Source organism: Bufo bufo, chromosome 5, assembly GCF_905171765.1.
Source record: "Bufo bufo chromosome 5, aBufBuf1.1, whole genome shotgun sequence".
Classification (NCBI taxonomy): domain Eukaryota; kingdom Metazoa; phylum Chordata; class Amphibia; order Anura; family Bufonidae; genus Bufo; species Bufo bufo.
The window spans coordinates 214,345,412-214,360,413 of NC_053393.1; the positions used below are offsets into that span (position 1 = coordinate 214,345,412).

A 15,002-nucleotide genomic window follows, 5' to 3' on the forward strand; every position below is an offset into this window, starting at 1 on the left:
TAGAAAGCATCCACCTTACAATAGTCTCCTCTCTGTGGGTTCTCTGGCTTGCATTGTGCCTTAGGATGACAGATTTGCATGGGTGGGCTGCGTTAGCTTTGGAGAGGATCATCTGAAGAGGATTCTTGAGGAGCTGGTGGTGCTGCAGTACTGGAGCTGTTCATCCTCTCTGCTGAATAAATATAGCACTGTTGTGTGTGTGTGTGTGTGTGGGGAGTGTCTTGTTGGACTGCCTGCCCTGTTGTGTGCATGCATATATATACAGTATGACTGTGTGTGCCTGAGCTAAGGCTATTCCAATCACAGTAGAGAGAGGAAGGACTCAGCTGCAGAGGCAGCAGCATCAGCACCACTGCTCTCTTCTATCCTATCCTACCTAACCTGCTGCCACATGACCGCTCGGGGATTTTCCTCCTAAGGCTGCACATCATTTCTGCTCACCCTTTTGCATTTCTATATTTAATCATGATCTCCAGCAAAGTAGGAACAAGTTTGTTACTTGAATGTTGAAGAAGAAGAAGAAGGTCTCAGTGACTCAGCCAAGGGTCTAGGAGAAAAAGAAGGGTGGGTTTTGTTCTTCTTTAAACGGGGAAGCCCTGTGTCACTCCACACCCAGCCTCACTTCCCTGAGGAGGACCATAGAGGAGCAAGTTACTGTACTAACCCTGTGGGATCTGGAGTTAAACCTGAGAAGCCATGGTTTGGATTTGCAGAGCCAGGGGGGCTGCTCTTGTCCTGGGGATTTGGAGCTACCTATACTGCAGTGCCTGGAGTGCCTCCTCTGATTCCCGTAAGTCTTATGGTTGTCTTTTCTATCCCTTTACTTGTTTCCAACTCTTTCTTTAGGAGCACAGCCAGGGTGGATTTGTTTAAGTAGAGCAGGATTTCTGCTCTGGAAGATGCACTGCATCATGAGTTGCCAGCAGACACACTGTACATATTAAGAGTTGGCCTTTCTTGAAAGTTCTGCATGATGCTATTTCTCTCCTGTGCTTTAATGTTTGCTACTTTTGAGAGGGGGGGGGAATATTTACTCCTATAACATCTGGAACGAAGATCTGTGGTTACACTTAGAGATGAGCGAATTGATTCTTTAGAATCAAAATTTGACCCCAAAAAAAAAATCTGATTCGTTACAGAGGGAGTGTAGAATTAGACTGGATCGCAAATTCGCTCATCTCTAGTTACACCTTAATTCTTTAAAAGGAATAGTGTAAAGAATGATGCTGCAGAAACCTTCCTTATGAATAAGAATTCATCGGGAACTCAATATGGTCACCAATTCTACAAATGAATCCTAAGTGATGTTTGGATCAGGGAACAGCACTAAGGTGTATTATAATGAAGTTCTGGCTTATTCCATGGGGCTGCACACCCAGTTGTTCTCTTATAGGCATGGATCAGATACCAATGAAAAATAAAGTTGGTTTTAGTCTGAGTCCTGATGAGAAGCCATTGGAGGTCATCATCATCTTTTTTTTTTTTGTCTTACTGGTGAACTGGTGTTATATATAAGGCCTATGGTTTATCATCCATTATATTGTGATAGGCACAGTAAATAAAATATGCATAGTGCCTCATTACTATTACATGAGAGTTGTGCTCATCCCTTTTTAAGTCACCACCTGCCTTACCATAAAGTTGCATTACACAGTCAGCTATTGAATATACTACTGATTTGACTGGAGGTTGGGCACAGCTGTTGGATTTTGCAAATACTTAGCCTATGTGGTTAATAGAAAAGCAAGAAGGAACATCAAAGTGGGAGGAATTCAGGCAAAATGACAGAATTTGCCCTAATATACCACCATTTGACCATAAATGATTCCTGCGATGTAGTGATGAGCTTGGCAAGTAGCTGGAAGTTGAAGTTGAAAAATTATACACCATGATATCAGCTCTGACATCCTTCGTCATGGGTTTTACTGTAGGTGTCCGTACAGTAAATAGTGGTTCAAGCAAATTTTGGGGAATAGTTTTTTTTCTAGGTAGCAACTGACCTCTTCCATTAGGCTTGGGCTACCTAAAGGCTTTTATTTTATAGCTGTCTTACAAGTATTGTAAGAACGCACTTCAGTTCTCAAGCCAGAGACTTGCAAACTGCTTTTGCCACCACATTTGCGCCTTATGTCTTCTTCACACAGAAAGTGATGCGTGACAGCCACGTGTAAGTTGCATAATGGTACTCTGGGTACCCTTACGGCTGTGCAGCGATCCAATACATTGCTATAGATTGTGTCTAAACCCATTTGTATGCTTCTTTCTTGTTAAAAGGCTTCTTTAGTGGAATCACATTAGTAGTTTTGAGAGTTCAAGATTTCTGTTAATGGACATCTTAACGAAGCACTCAGCCCAACATTTATATTTGCCAATCAATTCTGCGTAAGCGTCCACTTCAGTACAGACAAATATATATATATCCTCCCCAGCAGTTTCTGTTTTATATCACATATCTCCTATTCGATGACCTTCCAGAAACATTTACATGTGTACAGTATGTGTGAATGAGATTCGCTCTCTTTCCTTTCATATGACATAAAATGTTAGGTTGAGTGCTCCTTTAAGGTCATTGTTGCCTAATGATTAAGCAGTGTATGTAAGAAATTGTACCATGGTAGTATTAACAAGGAAAATCAAAAATTTGGGTACTCTGTGAAAACTTACATGGTTACTGAATGTTTAGAACTTTTTCATTTTAATGTTCCTTTAAGATCCGCAGTTTACTCACAATTATAGCACGGTCCATTTCTTGGTGCTAAAGTGTTTTTCTTGGTTCTGTATGTAAATTCTTGGTTCATGGAATCCAACTGGTAGGTAGGAAGGTAGCAAGTTTTTTCGACTGTGGGAAACAGAAGTTTATTGTCTGAGAAGTGATTATGAAATATACTGCCTTTAATATTTAAGCACAAATGTATGAACTGCAAACTGAGAATGAATACATGGAATTGCTTTATCAATTGAATGTATAGGTGAACAGCTGTCTGTGGTTTAGGCTGTTTTGACACATGCTGTTTTAATGTAGCTTTTTAATGCAGTTTTTGACTGCAAAGCAAGGAATGGGTTAACTCTTTTTACTTTATTGCGTAAAAACCTGCATCAAATCGAAAAAGTGTGAAGGTCCCTTAAAAGGGTTTTCCAGTATTGAGAACTTTGCCAGGAGGCGAATTTAGGATAAAGTAATAAAAGATGGAGGAACCAACTAGTAAATCCACCTGCCGTTTCAGTGCTGCCCCCCCGATGCTTTGTTTACTCGGCTGCAGTGATGACATTGCATCAAAACAAATGATCGCTGTAGTCAATCCGCGGTGATTGGGATATAAAATAGGAAATATGATAAAGTAATCCCTACCTGATTCTCTTCATCTTCCTTCCGTGTGACCATTGCAGCCTATCACTGGCTTCAGTGGTGATGCATGCATGAGACCACAGTGGTGAAATAGATGCGTGTGATGTCATGGCTGCAGGACTATTAAGCAAAAAATAGTGAGGACTACCAGAGTAGGGCAATTAAAAAGGGAGTTATTTTTCATTTCATTACATTTGCTGCTTTTAGTCTACGTTTTTTTATATTTTTTTATATATAAAAAATCCTGGACCACTCCTTTAATTCTTAAAAGAGTGTTTGACTCCAGATAAAGAAGACTCCAGGTGTTACCCTTTAAAATGCTAAGATCAGACAATTCACTTGTTTTGCTGATTGCAGCTAAAGAGATTGCACTCACTTGCCAAGAACGTAGTCAGAACATTGCATTCCTTTGGATTAATTTAATCATCTTTCATATTTTACTAGGCAAGTAAGAAAATGATGATCTGGAAATAATCACCAGGTTTTTCATGTTTCTTTTTATCGGGCTTTCCAGATTGAAGATCAATGACGTGTATTGGCTTCTAATCATTTATTTGGGCTTCTCTGATAATTATGATTTCGATTTTTTTTGTGGTTTGTCCATTTTGTGAATTACTAAACATTTCCTCAGCATAAATATCTATAATGAGCAACTCAACCAGGAGAGGTCATCACTAGACAAGAGTAAGAGCAATGTTCATTACATAGGCTCCTACTTACCATTCCAGGCTCCATTTTTATACAGTATCTTTAAGATCAGATTATTATTATTATTATTATTATTATTATTATTATTACAAACCAATTAACTCAGCATCTGTAGGGCAAGTGAAACAATTAATTTTGCCAAGCAGGCAGCACTCTGTAGGATTTCTGGATCTCAGCAGTATTTCTACTGTACTCCAGTAGTCACATAGGTTGAGTTCTTTGTACATATAAAACCTAGACAGCTAGCAATGCACTAGTTACAGATCGCCACAGAGAGTCTCCAGTGTAAGTGCTGACACATCAGAATAGGTCTTTTATTCACAGTAAGTGCCATCAGGTTCCAATGTGAACAATGCACACTGGGAAAGATGAGGTGTTTAAAAGCATTGCTTATGATTTACGCTAAAGTTCATGACACTCGTGTTGCCTCTGAGCCTTATTCCCATAACTCACAGACAACCTGGCATCTTTCCATATGCTTCTGTTATGGATACTGAGACCTTGGTCGCATAACAATATATTTAGTATATGTAGTAGGCATTCCGAGATTTTACAGCTGCTGTTCCTGAATACCACTCGGAAGGCATTGGTGGCATTAAATGAGGGTCTTTGCGCAGAATATCGTTGCAAAAATTACAGACCTCCGGAAATTTTGACCAACTATTAAAATGGTATTTTTGAAATAAGGAGATATCACAAATCTATGACTTCACAAACTGAATAAAACACCAGTTGGTAGAACTATAGGGTCCCATGTTTAGGAGGTTCCCCATGGCTTTCTATAAACATAGCCCAAAATCAAAGCTAAGGAAGTGTAGAGATACAAATGTGGTGATTATGCTAAAAAGATGGTCATTATGACTAAGGGCTCCCCTATTTCACATCCCGTTATTCGGGAAGGATGAGCGCCAATGGATGATAATCACATCCATCGGCACTCATTATCACCGGCCTACTATACGAGCCGATGTAATGTGAATGTGGGAGGAATGATATTTACTGCAGTTAATTACACAGGGGGATGTGCTGCTGATAATCGGGCATCTTTCATCCTGATGAAAGATGAAAATCTGCCAACATACGAGCGTTTATTCATTCATCGTCTGATCCGCTGCATGATCATACAGGCCAATTATTGGGGACAAGCATTCAAATGAATAATAATTGTCTGGAGTATTGCTCAGTCTAATAGGGCCTTAAGAAAAATGCAATAAGAATTTTTTGCAACATGAGTCTGAGTCATAAAAGCTGTGCCAATTATGATCAGTATAAAGGGGTTTTGCACTTCTGGGGGAGAAGTTGGCAAACACCCCCCCCCCTTCCCCCATCCTTGGCAGATCTGTGAAGGAAGCATACTTACCTGGTTCCTGGTGCTAGCCTCTTGCTCCTTTGCTCCACGGCCTGGCTGCTCTGCTGGGTGCCCTTGATGTAAACTTTCTCTTTGACTCCACCACAGCCAATCACTGACCGCATCAATGACATGCTCCCCTTGCATCATGTGACTGTTTGTCATGATGCAAGGGGAGTCAGTCACTGCTGCATCCAATGATTGGCTGCAGAAGTGTCAAACAGGAAGTTTACTTCCAAGGAGCCCAGCAGAGCATCTGAGGGCGGGGAGTGAAGAAGCCGTGATCCAGCACTGGAAAACAGGTAAATATGCTTCCCTTTACAGGTCTGCCCGCAACCTCCTCAAAGGTGCACAACCCCTTTAAATCATATGGTCACTTATGCACAACACTTAAATATAAATATATAATGTAGATAAAATGTTGTGTTGCAGCCTATATTACAGTCCAGAGCTGCATTCACTAATCTAATGGCTGTTATTGGAATAGAGGGGGGCAGTTTTTCCCATTCTAGATGTCTACCACCAGACAAAGATCAAGTTCTTTGCACACTCCAAAGATGAGAATGCTGGGAATTTTCACCTCTGAAGTCTTCTGAATTGCTAATGCAACTCTGGATTATACTACAGGCTGTTGTATTATTTTCCAATTGCATGGAGTTTTGGAGTTAATTTCTAGGATGAATCAGCTTTTCTATTACCCAGGTACTGCTGGGCCTTATTCTTGGAATCGGTAAGGAAGAAGCTACTGACATTTTGACACCACCGTGCTTTCCCTGAGTGGCATTATGTCGCCAACCTTTTTTTATCATAATAATTTAGCATCTATGTTTCTCTGAAATATGGTCAGACTATGAAACCTTTTGCAAAGCATCAGACACGGAGTCGCTTTTACTTAGTGGCTCCTAAAGAGGGTTCTGTCCATTAATGGGGTGTATGAGCATAACTTGTCTTCTCAAGGCATGACCTTTATATTATTAATATTTCAGAAGCTTTGCGTGCTTAAAGGGAACCTGTCACCAGTTTTATGGTGTCCTAACTAAGGGCAACATAAATAAGTGATTGATTCTCTTAGCAAAATGCTGGGTCACTTTCTTTAATTGACCCAGTCAATCTACCAACATCTTGTATTGAAAAGCTCCAGCTGATAATGATGAGTCATGAATATTCATGAGCTCCTGACTCTCCCCGCCCACCTGCTGCTGAATGACAGTTTGTTTCCATAGGAATCAACAGCAGGTGGGCGGGGGAGTGGCTATAGCTCTGAATTAAATATACGCTGGACTCAATGACATCACGCTGGACTCCAATCAGCTCATTAGCATGTGGCATGCGGCATCTTTGTGTGTATATTAGGAGGTAACCATCTGTCACACCAGTAAGTGAATACATCTAAGGTACTTTTTAGTAGTTAATGATTGTATATAATTAGTTAGATTATAATCAAATATCCACATGACAGGTTCCCTTGAATATGCTGCTCTATGGAAGTTCTGTATATTACAGCTTCAGGTCCATACTACTAGTAGCCAAAATGGCACTGAAAAGACATTTGACTACTAGGAAATAATACATCGGCATCACTCTGGACATACCACTCAAGGCTTGTGATTGACAGGCTGCACATATACACAGGAGCCGGTCAGTCAGATTCATGTGGGAGGCACAGCCCTAGTAGTGAAATGGCACATTTTTTGTGCCATTTTGTTAACTTGGAGTATAGACCTATCGATATAATATGCTGCCCCTATATAGGACGGCATATTAAGCTGACAGATCTGCTTTTTTTGTAGAGAACTGCATGAACATATGTTTTCCGGGTCCTTAGGCTGTTCCAATTTGACCAGTATTCTCCTGCTTACATGTCAGTCACATTCTGTAGAAGCGAATGGCTAAAATACTGTAGTTCTCTAGAAGTCAATATGTAATCTAGATGCAGTTTTCCTATAGATTTTTCGGAAGTTGCATCTACCTGTAGCAGTCATGTGAGATCTCTCGTACAGTACATGATAAGCAGCCTAACTACTACTACAGCGAAGATATATTTTAATAATTTCACTATAAAGGACACTTGGGACATGGTTGATGAACGATGAGGGTTAAATTTTTTGTTGCTCTGTACAAGTGATATAATTAAAATTAATATCCAACATATCACAAACCCCAGAAGTTTGAAACCTGCAGTCTCAACAGTCAGTTTAATCTCAGACCTTACTTGAGAAAGTTTAACCTTCTTTTATTTTTTGTTTAATCTGCAGCCTGTAGAAATCCATCTCACTTAACAGTTATCTCAGATTGCAGTATAGCTAGAGTACTTCAGCTGCTAGTATGCTCAGAAGTCAAGCAAGGCCAGAAATGGTGGTAAATAAAGTCTCGGGTTATTGAATTTTCCACTTATTGCCGTTCCAGATAATGATAATCCTTATCTGTGTACATTGTTCACAATTGTATTTTGTGCTGTCCAGGGTCTAGTTTAGAAAGATTCTGAGCCATTCATGGTTGCCAATCTAATTATTTGTACCTACGACCTATATTGACCAACATTAGAGAGAAATTGTCCATTTTTCTGCTATGTGCCTTTATTTGGTAGTGTTTGCTAATTTAAAAAAGATATTATGTGAACATTAAATGTCTGTGTATTTTGTGCCTAAAGGATTATTTAGAGAAACAGCTTCAAAAGAAATGTTGTGAACAGTGTATTGCTGCTTCATCCATCTTGGCACCCATCCCTGCTATAAATATATGGATTTTCAATAAGGAAAGATTGAACACCATGGGCAGTAGGTATATGCAAATGCAGGGGGTAGATTTAAAACTGAAAAATTGTATTTAATACCTATAGCAGCCAATCACAGCACAGATTTCATTTTCACGCGCAGGATACAAAATGAAAACTGCAGTGTGATTGGTTGTTATGAGCAACAAAGACTTTTTCATAAACATCCCTTTAAGTATATTAATTTCTAGTGAAATAATAATAATAATAATAAAATGCATTTATATAGCACCACAATATTCTGCGCTGTAGGGTTCATATACAAAACAAAAATAACTGGATAATAATAGTGAAAGAGTAAATATCTCATGATAATTATCTGCAACACAGTAACATAGTTTGTAAGGCTTCAAAAAAAAAGACATTCATCCATCCAGTTCAGCCTATTAACCTGCAATGATAATCCAGCAGAAGTCAAAAACCATCCTGAAGTATAAGCTAATTTTCCTCATTTTAGGGAATAAAATCATTCCTAACTCTAAATCCAGCAATCAAAATAATTCCCTGGATGAACAAACCATCTCCAGTAATGTAGTAATTAGAACCTCTATTATTACTCTCCAAAAATACACCCAGGCCCCTCTCGAGCTCTTTTAGTGAGTTCCCCATCACCACCTCCTCAGGCAGAGAGCTCCATAGTCTCACTGCTCTTACAGTAAAGAATCCTCTTCTATGTTAGTTCCTTTAGACATAGAGGATGCCCCTTTGTTACCATAACAGTCATGGGTATGAATAGATCATGGGAGAGATCTCTGTATTGGCTTTTCATACATTCATACATATGCCCAGTTGTTGTTGTTGTTTTTTTTCTAAATCAAATAACTCTAATTTTGATCATCTTTATGGACACTGGAGTCCATGTGTCCATTTATTACTGTACTTGCCCATCTTTGAACCATGATCTATTATGTGTTGTTTGTGCAGGGACATACACATATCTCATAGGGCCACCTGTGAGTCAATCACTTCCAATGCAAAGCGCAATGTCCCAGAATTCTGGTAAATTTCCTTTTTTTAGTAAACTGACAAAAAAAAAAAAAAATGTAATTTAAAAAAGTCACCCTTGGCCTCATCCACTTTATCCCACGTCTATGTCAGTAAAGTGGAGCAGATGCTTCATAAATATGGTATGCATTCTGACCAACATATTTCTAATGTATTCAAGCCAGACTACTGGTATAAACATTCAGAAATCTCCAGCTTCTCATGAAATACAAAGCAGGCTACCAGCAACCACCACTAGTGGGAGCTCAGTACATAGGAATTTATGTGGTTACAATCGGCTGAAATGGAAGCTGTAATAATCTACTTATACTTAGCTCCCCCTAGTGGTGACTGCATGAAAATGAAGTGTTTTAACATTAGAAAGAGAAATTCAGAGAAGGGTATTTGGTTATCTCTGGCACTCCCATAGAAATCAATAGAGTGACAGTGCACATTTCTGACCTGCCGCTCAATCCATTGCAGGGAGGTTCCACCTGATACAGGGCCTCCATTCTCCTGATCATTGGGGTCCAAGCGGTAGGACTTCCACCAGTCTAATAGTTATTTCTCATCCTGTGGATAGTCGATAACTTTCTCTAACTGGAATACTGCTTTAATAATTGAGTTACACAACTCTAAAGTTCTACCCTCTTTTTCTGAGACATTTATATATGTAGAAAAATAGGGACAGATGCTTCATAAAAAGTGGTATGCTTGAATTCTATATTTTTTAATGTATTAATGGCAGAAAACTGGCAAATTTCACATCTTTACTGTGTGTGAACTTATAGTGTGTGGGCATAAAGAAAATTATATTGTGATACTGCATATATATATATATATATATATATATATACATACACGATATATAAATATATATATATATATTGTGGCAATGTGAACATTGAGGTGTTGTTTCCCCAGGTTCCAGTCCGGGACTTAGGGCATGCTTATGTCCAGGGATCCTATTTAATCCTGCTAATGGATCCTGGGTGTGTCTCACTCTGGAGAGCGTGCAGACAGAGGCCTGGTGAGGCTCTGTCAGTGTGGTCTCAGCTAGGCAAGGCTGAGGGGCCACGAGGCTATGCAATAGCCTGGACTTTGGGGGACTCAGCGACACCTGGGAACAAGCATTGAAAGGTCAGTCAGGAGGACTGCTAGACCACAACCCCCTCCAAAGGTACTGCATTTGTTACAGCCTGAGGGCTGGTGGACTGTATGTCTGGGGTAAGCCGCACCTGGATCCATGTGTGAACGCTATCGTATAGCCGAGTTAGGGATACGATGTTTATTATGTTTAGGTAGAGCCCAGACGGGCAGGCTTTTGTTTTATGCCATGTTGTGTATGAAGAGTGTAAAATAAATTGCACTGTTTGGACCTGAAACCCAGTGGTTATGAAGATCCTTGTGAGAATGACCCCCGAATAAGAGGCGATCCCTTACAATATATATACATACGTTATATATATATATATATATATATATATATATATATATATACTTACCGTATTTTTCGCTTTATAAGATGCACCTGATTATAAGACGCACCTTGGTTTTTGAGGAGGAACATAAGAAAAAAAATTTAACCAAAAGGTGTGCTTTTGGTGGATTTTGAACTAATGGTCTGGGGATAACATTGTTATGGGGGACCTGTGGATGATGCACTGTTATGGGGGATCTGTGGATGACAATGTTAAGGGGGATCTGTGGCTGACGCACTGTTATGGGGGATCTGTGGATGATGCACTGTTATGGGGGAGGTGTGCTGTGACAGATAGGGCCATGGGGGTACCAACAAAAGATGCTATATGAGTTTATGACACACATATAGCATCTTATGCTGGTCCCCCTCATGGCCCTATGTTTCACAGCATTACTTTATTAATGTGTCCCTTTACACTCTGCGCACAGCAGTCTCTTTGTATGTAAAGTCTATTTCTTTAATGCTGAAGCAATCGCTCTCCTTTGATAAACTAGCCTAATCACCTGAAACAGTACTCACTCTATGAATGCAGCGGTCCGGCCGGTGCGTAGCGTCACTCAGTCAGTCACGCTCCTCACACTTCATTAATGAAGCAGGAGCGCGACTGACTTACTGACGTCATTTATATAGTGAGTACTGTTTCAGGCGATTAGGCTAGTTATCAAAGGAGAGCGATTGCTTCAGCATTAAAGAAATAGATTTTACATACAAAGAGACTGCTGTGCGCGGGGCCTGGTGTAATACAGTGACTGCACTAGGCCCCGTCGCGAGTTGCCAGTCTCCAGCCCCTCCTCCCACCTGTAACTGATATATCGCCGGCTGCGCTGTGCAGCATGCCGGCCCGCGATACGTCAGTGTCAGCCATGTAAAAATTACACCATCGCTTTATAACACGCACTGCCATTTCCTCCCCACACTTTTGGGGGGGGGGGGGGAATGCATCTTATAAAGCGAAAAATACGGTATATTTCTTACCACATATTTTGTAGCCAGAGATAATATAGAACTGGTAGATATTGTCAGTCTATGGGGGAGATTTAGCAAGACTGTTTTCTTGCTTTATGTCCTCTTTAGAATGAGTGACCCATTCATTCACAATGTATGCAAAGGCAGACTGCATGGCTAAGTGCTGGATTTTATACATATGTGGTAATGGGGCTGAATGAATCCCCTGAATTCAATGATTAGGTCTGTCCCAATACTATTGTCCATATTGTGTAGCTTGGCTATAGCATTCCTTTACAGCCGACTATAATGTGATTGATTAAACCTTATAAGTTTCCATTCACAGACTACAAAATTTCATATATGACGGCCTGACCATAAACATTAGAGCAAAGTTGGCTGAACTTGCTGATTTTGGTGGGATGGACTAACTCTTCTATGTTTTAAGTGTGTTGACTCTCTCCTGATCACAGATGTCAGGAAGAAGAAAAGATTGGACATGTTGGCCTTCAATATGCTTGATCCTTTATTGTCATGGGAGATAAGTCCAGATGTGTCTGCCAGCAGTCTATTTGTCTCTCATTATTATGAGCATAGGCGAGCATGCATGTGTATGGGGGAGTCAAGTAGGATAGCCAGGCCCAATTCTAGCCTTTTGGGTGCCTGAGGCAACTAAAATGAAATTGAATTGGCGCCCTCTATATTGATAATGTATATAATTGCCCCTTCTTTAGTGATAGTATATATAATGGACCATTCTATATTGGTAGTATATATAATGGCCCCCTCTGTATTGATAGTATATACAGTACAGACCAAAAGTTTGGACACACCTTCTCATTCAAAGAGTTTTCTTTATTTTCATGACTATGAAGGCATCAAAACTATGAATTAACACATGTGGAATTATATACATAACAAACAAGTGTGAAACAACTGAAAATATGTCATATTCTAGGTTCTTCAAAGTAGCCACCTTTCGCTTTGATTACTGCTTTGCACACTCTTGGCATTCTCTTGATGAGCTTCAAGAGGTAGTCCCCTGAAATGGTCTTCCAACAGTCTTGAAGGAGTTCCCAGAGATGCTTAGCACTTGTTGGCCCTTTTGCCTTCACTCTGCGGTCCAGCTCACCCCAAACCATCTCGACTGGGTTCAGGTCCGGTGACTGTGGAGGCCAGGTCATCTGGCGCAGCACCCCATCACTCTCCTTTATGGTCAAATAGCCCTTACTTTCAAAGTTTTCCCAATTTTTCGGCTGACTAACTGACCTTCATTTCTTAAAGTAATGATGGCCACTCGTTTTTCTTTACTTAGCTGCTTTTTTCTTGCCATAATACAAATTCTAACAGTCTATTCAGTAGGACTATCAGCTGTGTATCCACCTGACTTCTCCTCAACGCCACTGATGGTCCCAACCCCATTTATAAGGCAAGAAATCCCACTTATTAAACCTGGCAGGGCACACCTGTGAAGTGGAAACCATTTCAGGGGACTACCTCTTAAAGCTCATCAAGAGAATGCCAAGAGTGTGCAAAGCAGTAATCAAAGCAAAAGGTGGCTACTTTGAAGAACCTAGAATATGACATATTTTCAGTTGTTTCACACTTGTTTGTTATGTATATAATTCCACATGTGTTAATTCATAGTTTTGATGCCTTCAGTGTGAATCTACAATTTTCATAGTCATGAAAATAAAGAAAACTCTTTGAATGAGAAGGTGTGTCCAAACTTTTGGTCTGTACTGTATAATGGCCCCCTATGTAGTATATATAATGGCCCCCTCTGTATTTATAGTACATTGATAGTATATAATGCCCTCCACTGTAGCATATGTATAATGACCCCTTCTGTATTGATAGCATATATAATGGCCCCCTCTATAGTATTTTTAATGCCCCATCTGTAGTATATATAATGCTCCCCCTGTAGTACCGATAGTGCTGCAGTTATATACACAATAAATAAAAAACTAAACAAAAAACACAGGTTGACTGCTGCCTGAGGCAAAATACTCATCTCACCTCATGGCAGAAGAGGGTTAGCTGTTGACCAAATTAGTTATTGGCAATCAGTTATTTATTTAAGTCATTTATTATCATCTTAATAACCCCTATATCTGGCGGTGGATCTGCCGAAGTTATGAAGAGGCACAGGCCTCTACAAAACTTTGGCGTATCCAGCACCAGTCTAAATGTAAGCCAGCTTCCTAGATGTCTTACATAAAGACCATTTTCTACGCCTAAAACAGGCATAGAAAATGGTAAATGAGATAGGCCTGCCGGACCTTCCCTGCCCAGGCCATTGGCCAAGCCCACTATTTTAGACCTGGCGTAAGTGGGGAAAAGTTGCACCGCAATCTGCGCCATAAATACGCCTAAGGGTACTTTCACACTAGCATTTTTGCTGGATCTGGCAGGGTTCAGCAAAAACACTTCCGTTACTGATAATACAACCATCTGCATCCGTTATGAACGGATCCGGTTGTATTATCTTTAACATAGCAATGATGGATCCGTCATGAACTCCATTAAAAGTCACGGATCCGTTCTGTATTGTGTCGGATTGTGTCAGAGAAAATTATTCCGTCCCCATTAATTTGCATTGTGGGTCATGACGGATACGTCTTGCTCCGCATCCCGTGACGGGAAAAAAAACTGCATTTTGGAGCATTCCGTTCTGTTCAGTTACGTTTTGTCCAAAACTGAAGTGTTTTTTTCTGGTATTGAGACCCTATGACGGATCTCAATACTGGAAAATAGAAACGCTAGTGTGAAAGTAGCCTAATATAGGCGTATTTCTGGATAATAAATGGCCCCCATTACATTTTTGGGTTTTACCATGATCCATGCTAAGTATATACAATAAATACTTGAGAAAAAAATTATACAGTTACCCTGTGTAACTCATTTGTTTTATTTTAGTTTATATACTGTGTGGCGATGACCTCTTTGTTTTGCATTATTGTATAACTGTGGTATTTGCTGGCATGAATGTAATCTTTTAAAAGGTACTGAATTAGGGTACTTTCACACTAGCTGCAGGGGGCTCCAGTAGGGGGCTCCGGCAGGCTGTTCCGGCGGGCGAACAGCCTGTCGGATCCGTCCTGCCACTAGTTCACATGTGCCCCTGGACTGCCGCTCCGTCCCCATTGACTATAATGGAGGCGTGGGCGGAGTGCATGCAGTACTTTTAGTCTGGCTGCCTCTCGGCGTGTGCTGCTGCCGGAACTCCGCCCCCGCCCCCATTATAGTCAATGGGGACGGAGCGGCAGTCCGGGGGCACATGTGAACTAGTGGCAGGACGGATCCGACAGGCTGTTCACCCGCCGGAACAGCCTGCCGGAGCCCCCTACTGGAGCCCCCTGCTGCTAGTGTGAAAGTACCCTAATTCAGTACCTTTTAAAAGATTACATTC

General features: G+C 40.5%; 1 protein-coding gene across 1 annotated transcript in view; it reads left to right on the forward strand.

The window, feature by feature from the left end:
• The first annotated feature begins 544 nt into the window (after positions 1 to 544).
• The window catches only part of CNTNAP2 (contactin associated protein 2), a 2,268,074-nt gene continuing 2,253,616 nt past the window's right edge, over positions 545 to 15,002 (forward strand). Inside the window, exon 1 of the mRNA XM_040431924.1 lies at positions 545 to 790. Within this exon, the coding sequence (XP_040287858.1) occupies positions 697 to 790 (94 nt within the window). The 5' untranslated portion in view covers positions 545 to 696. The remainder of the gene's footprint in view (positions 791 to 15,002) is intronic.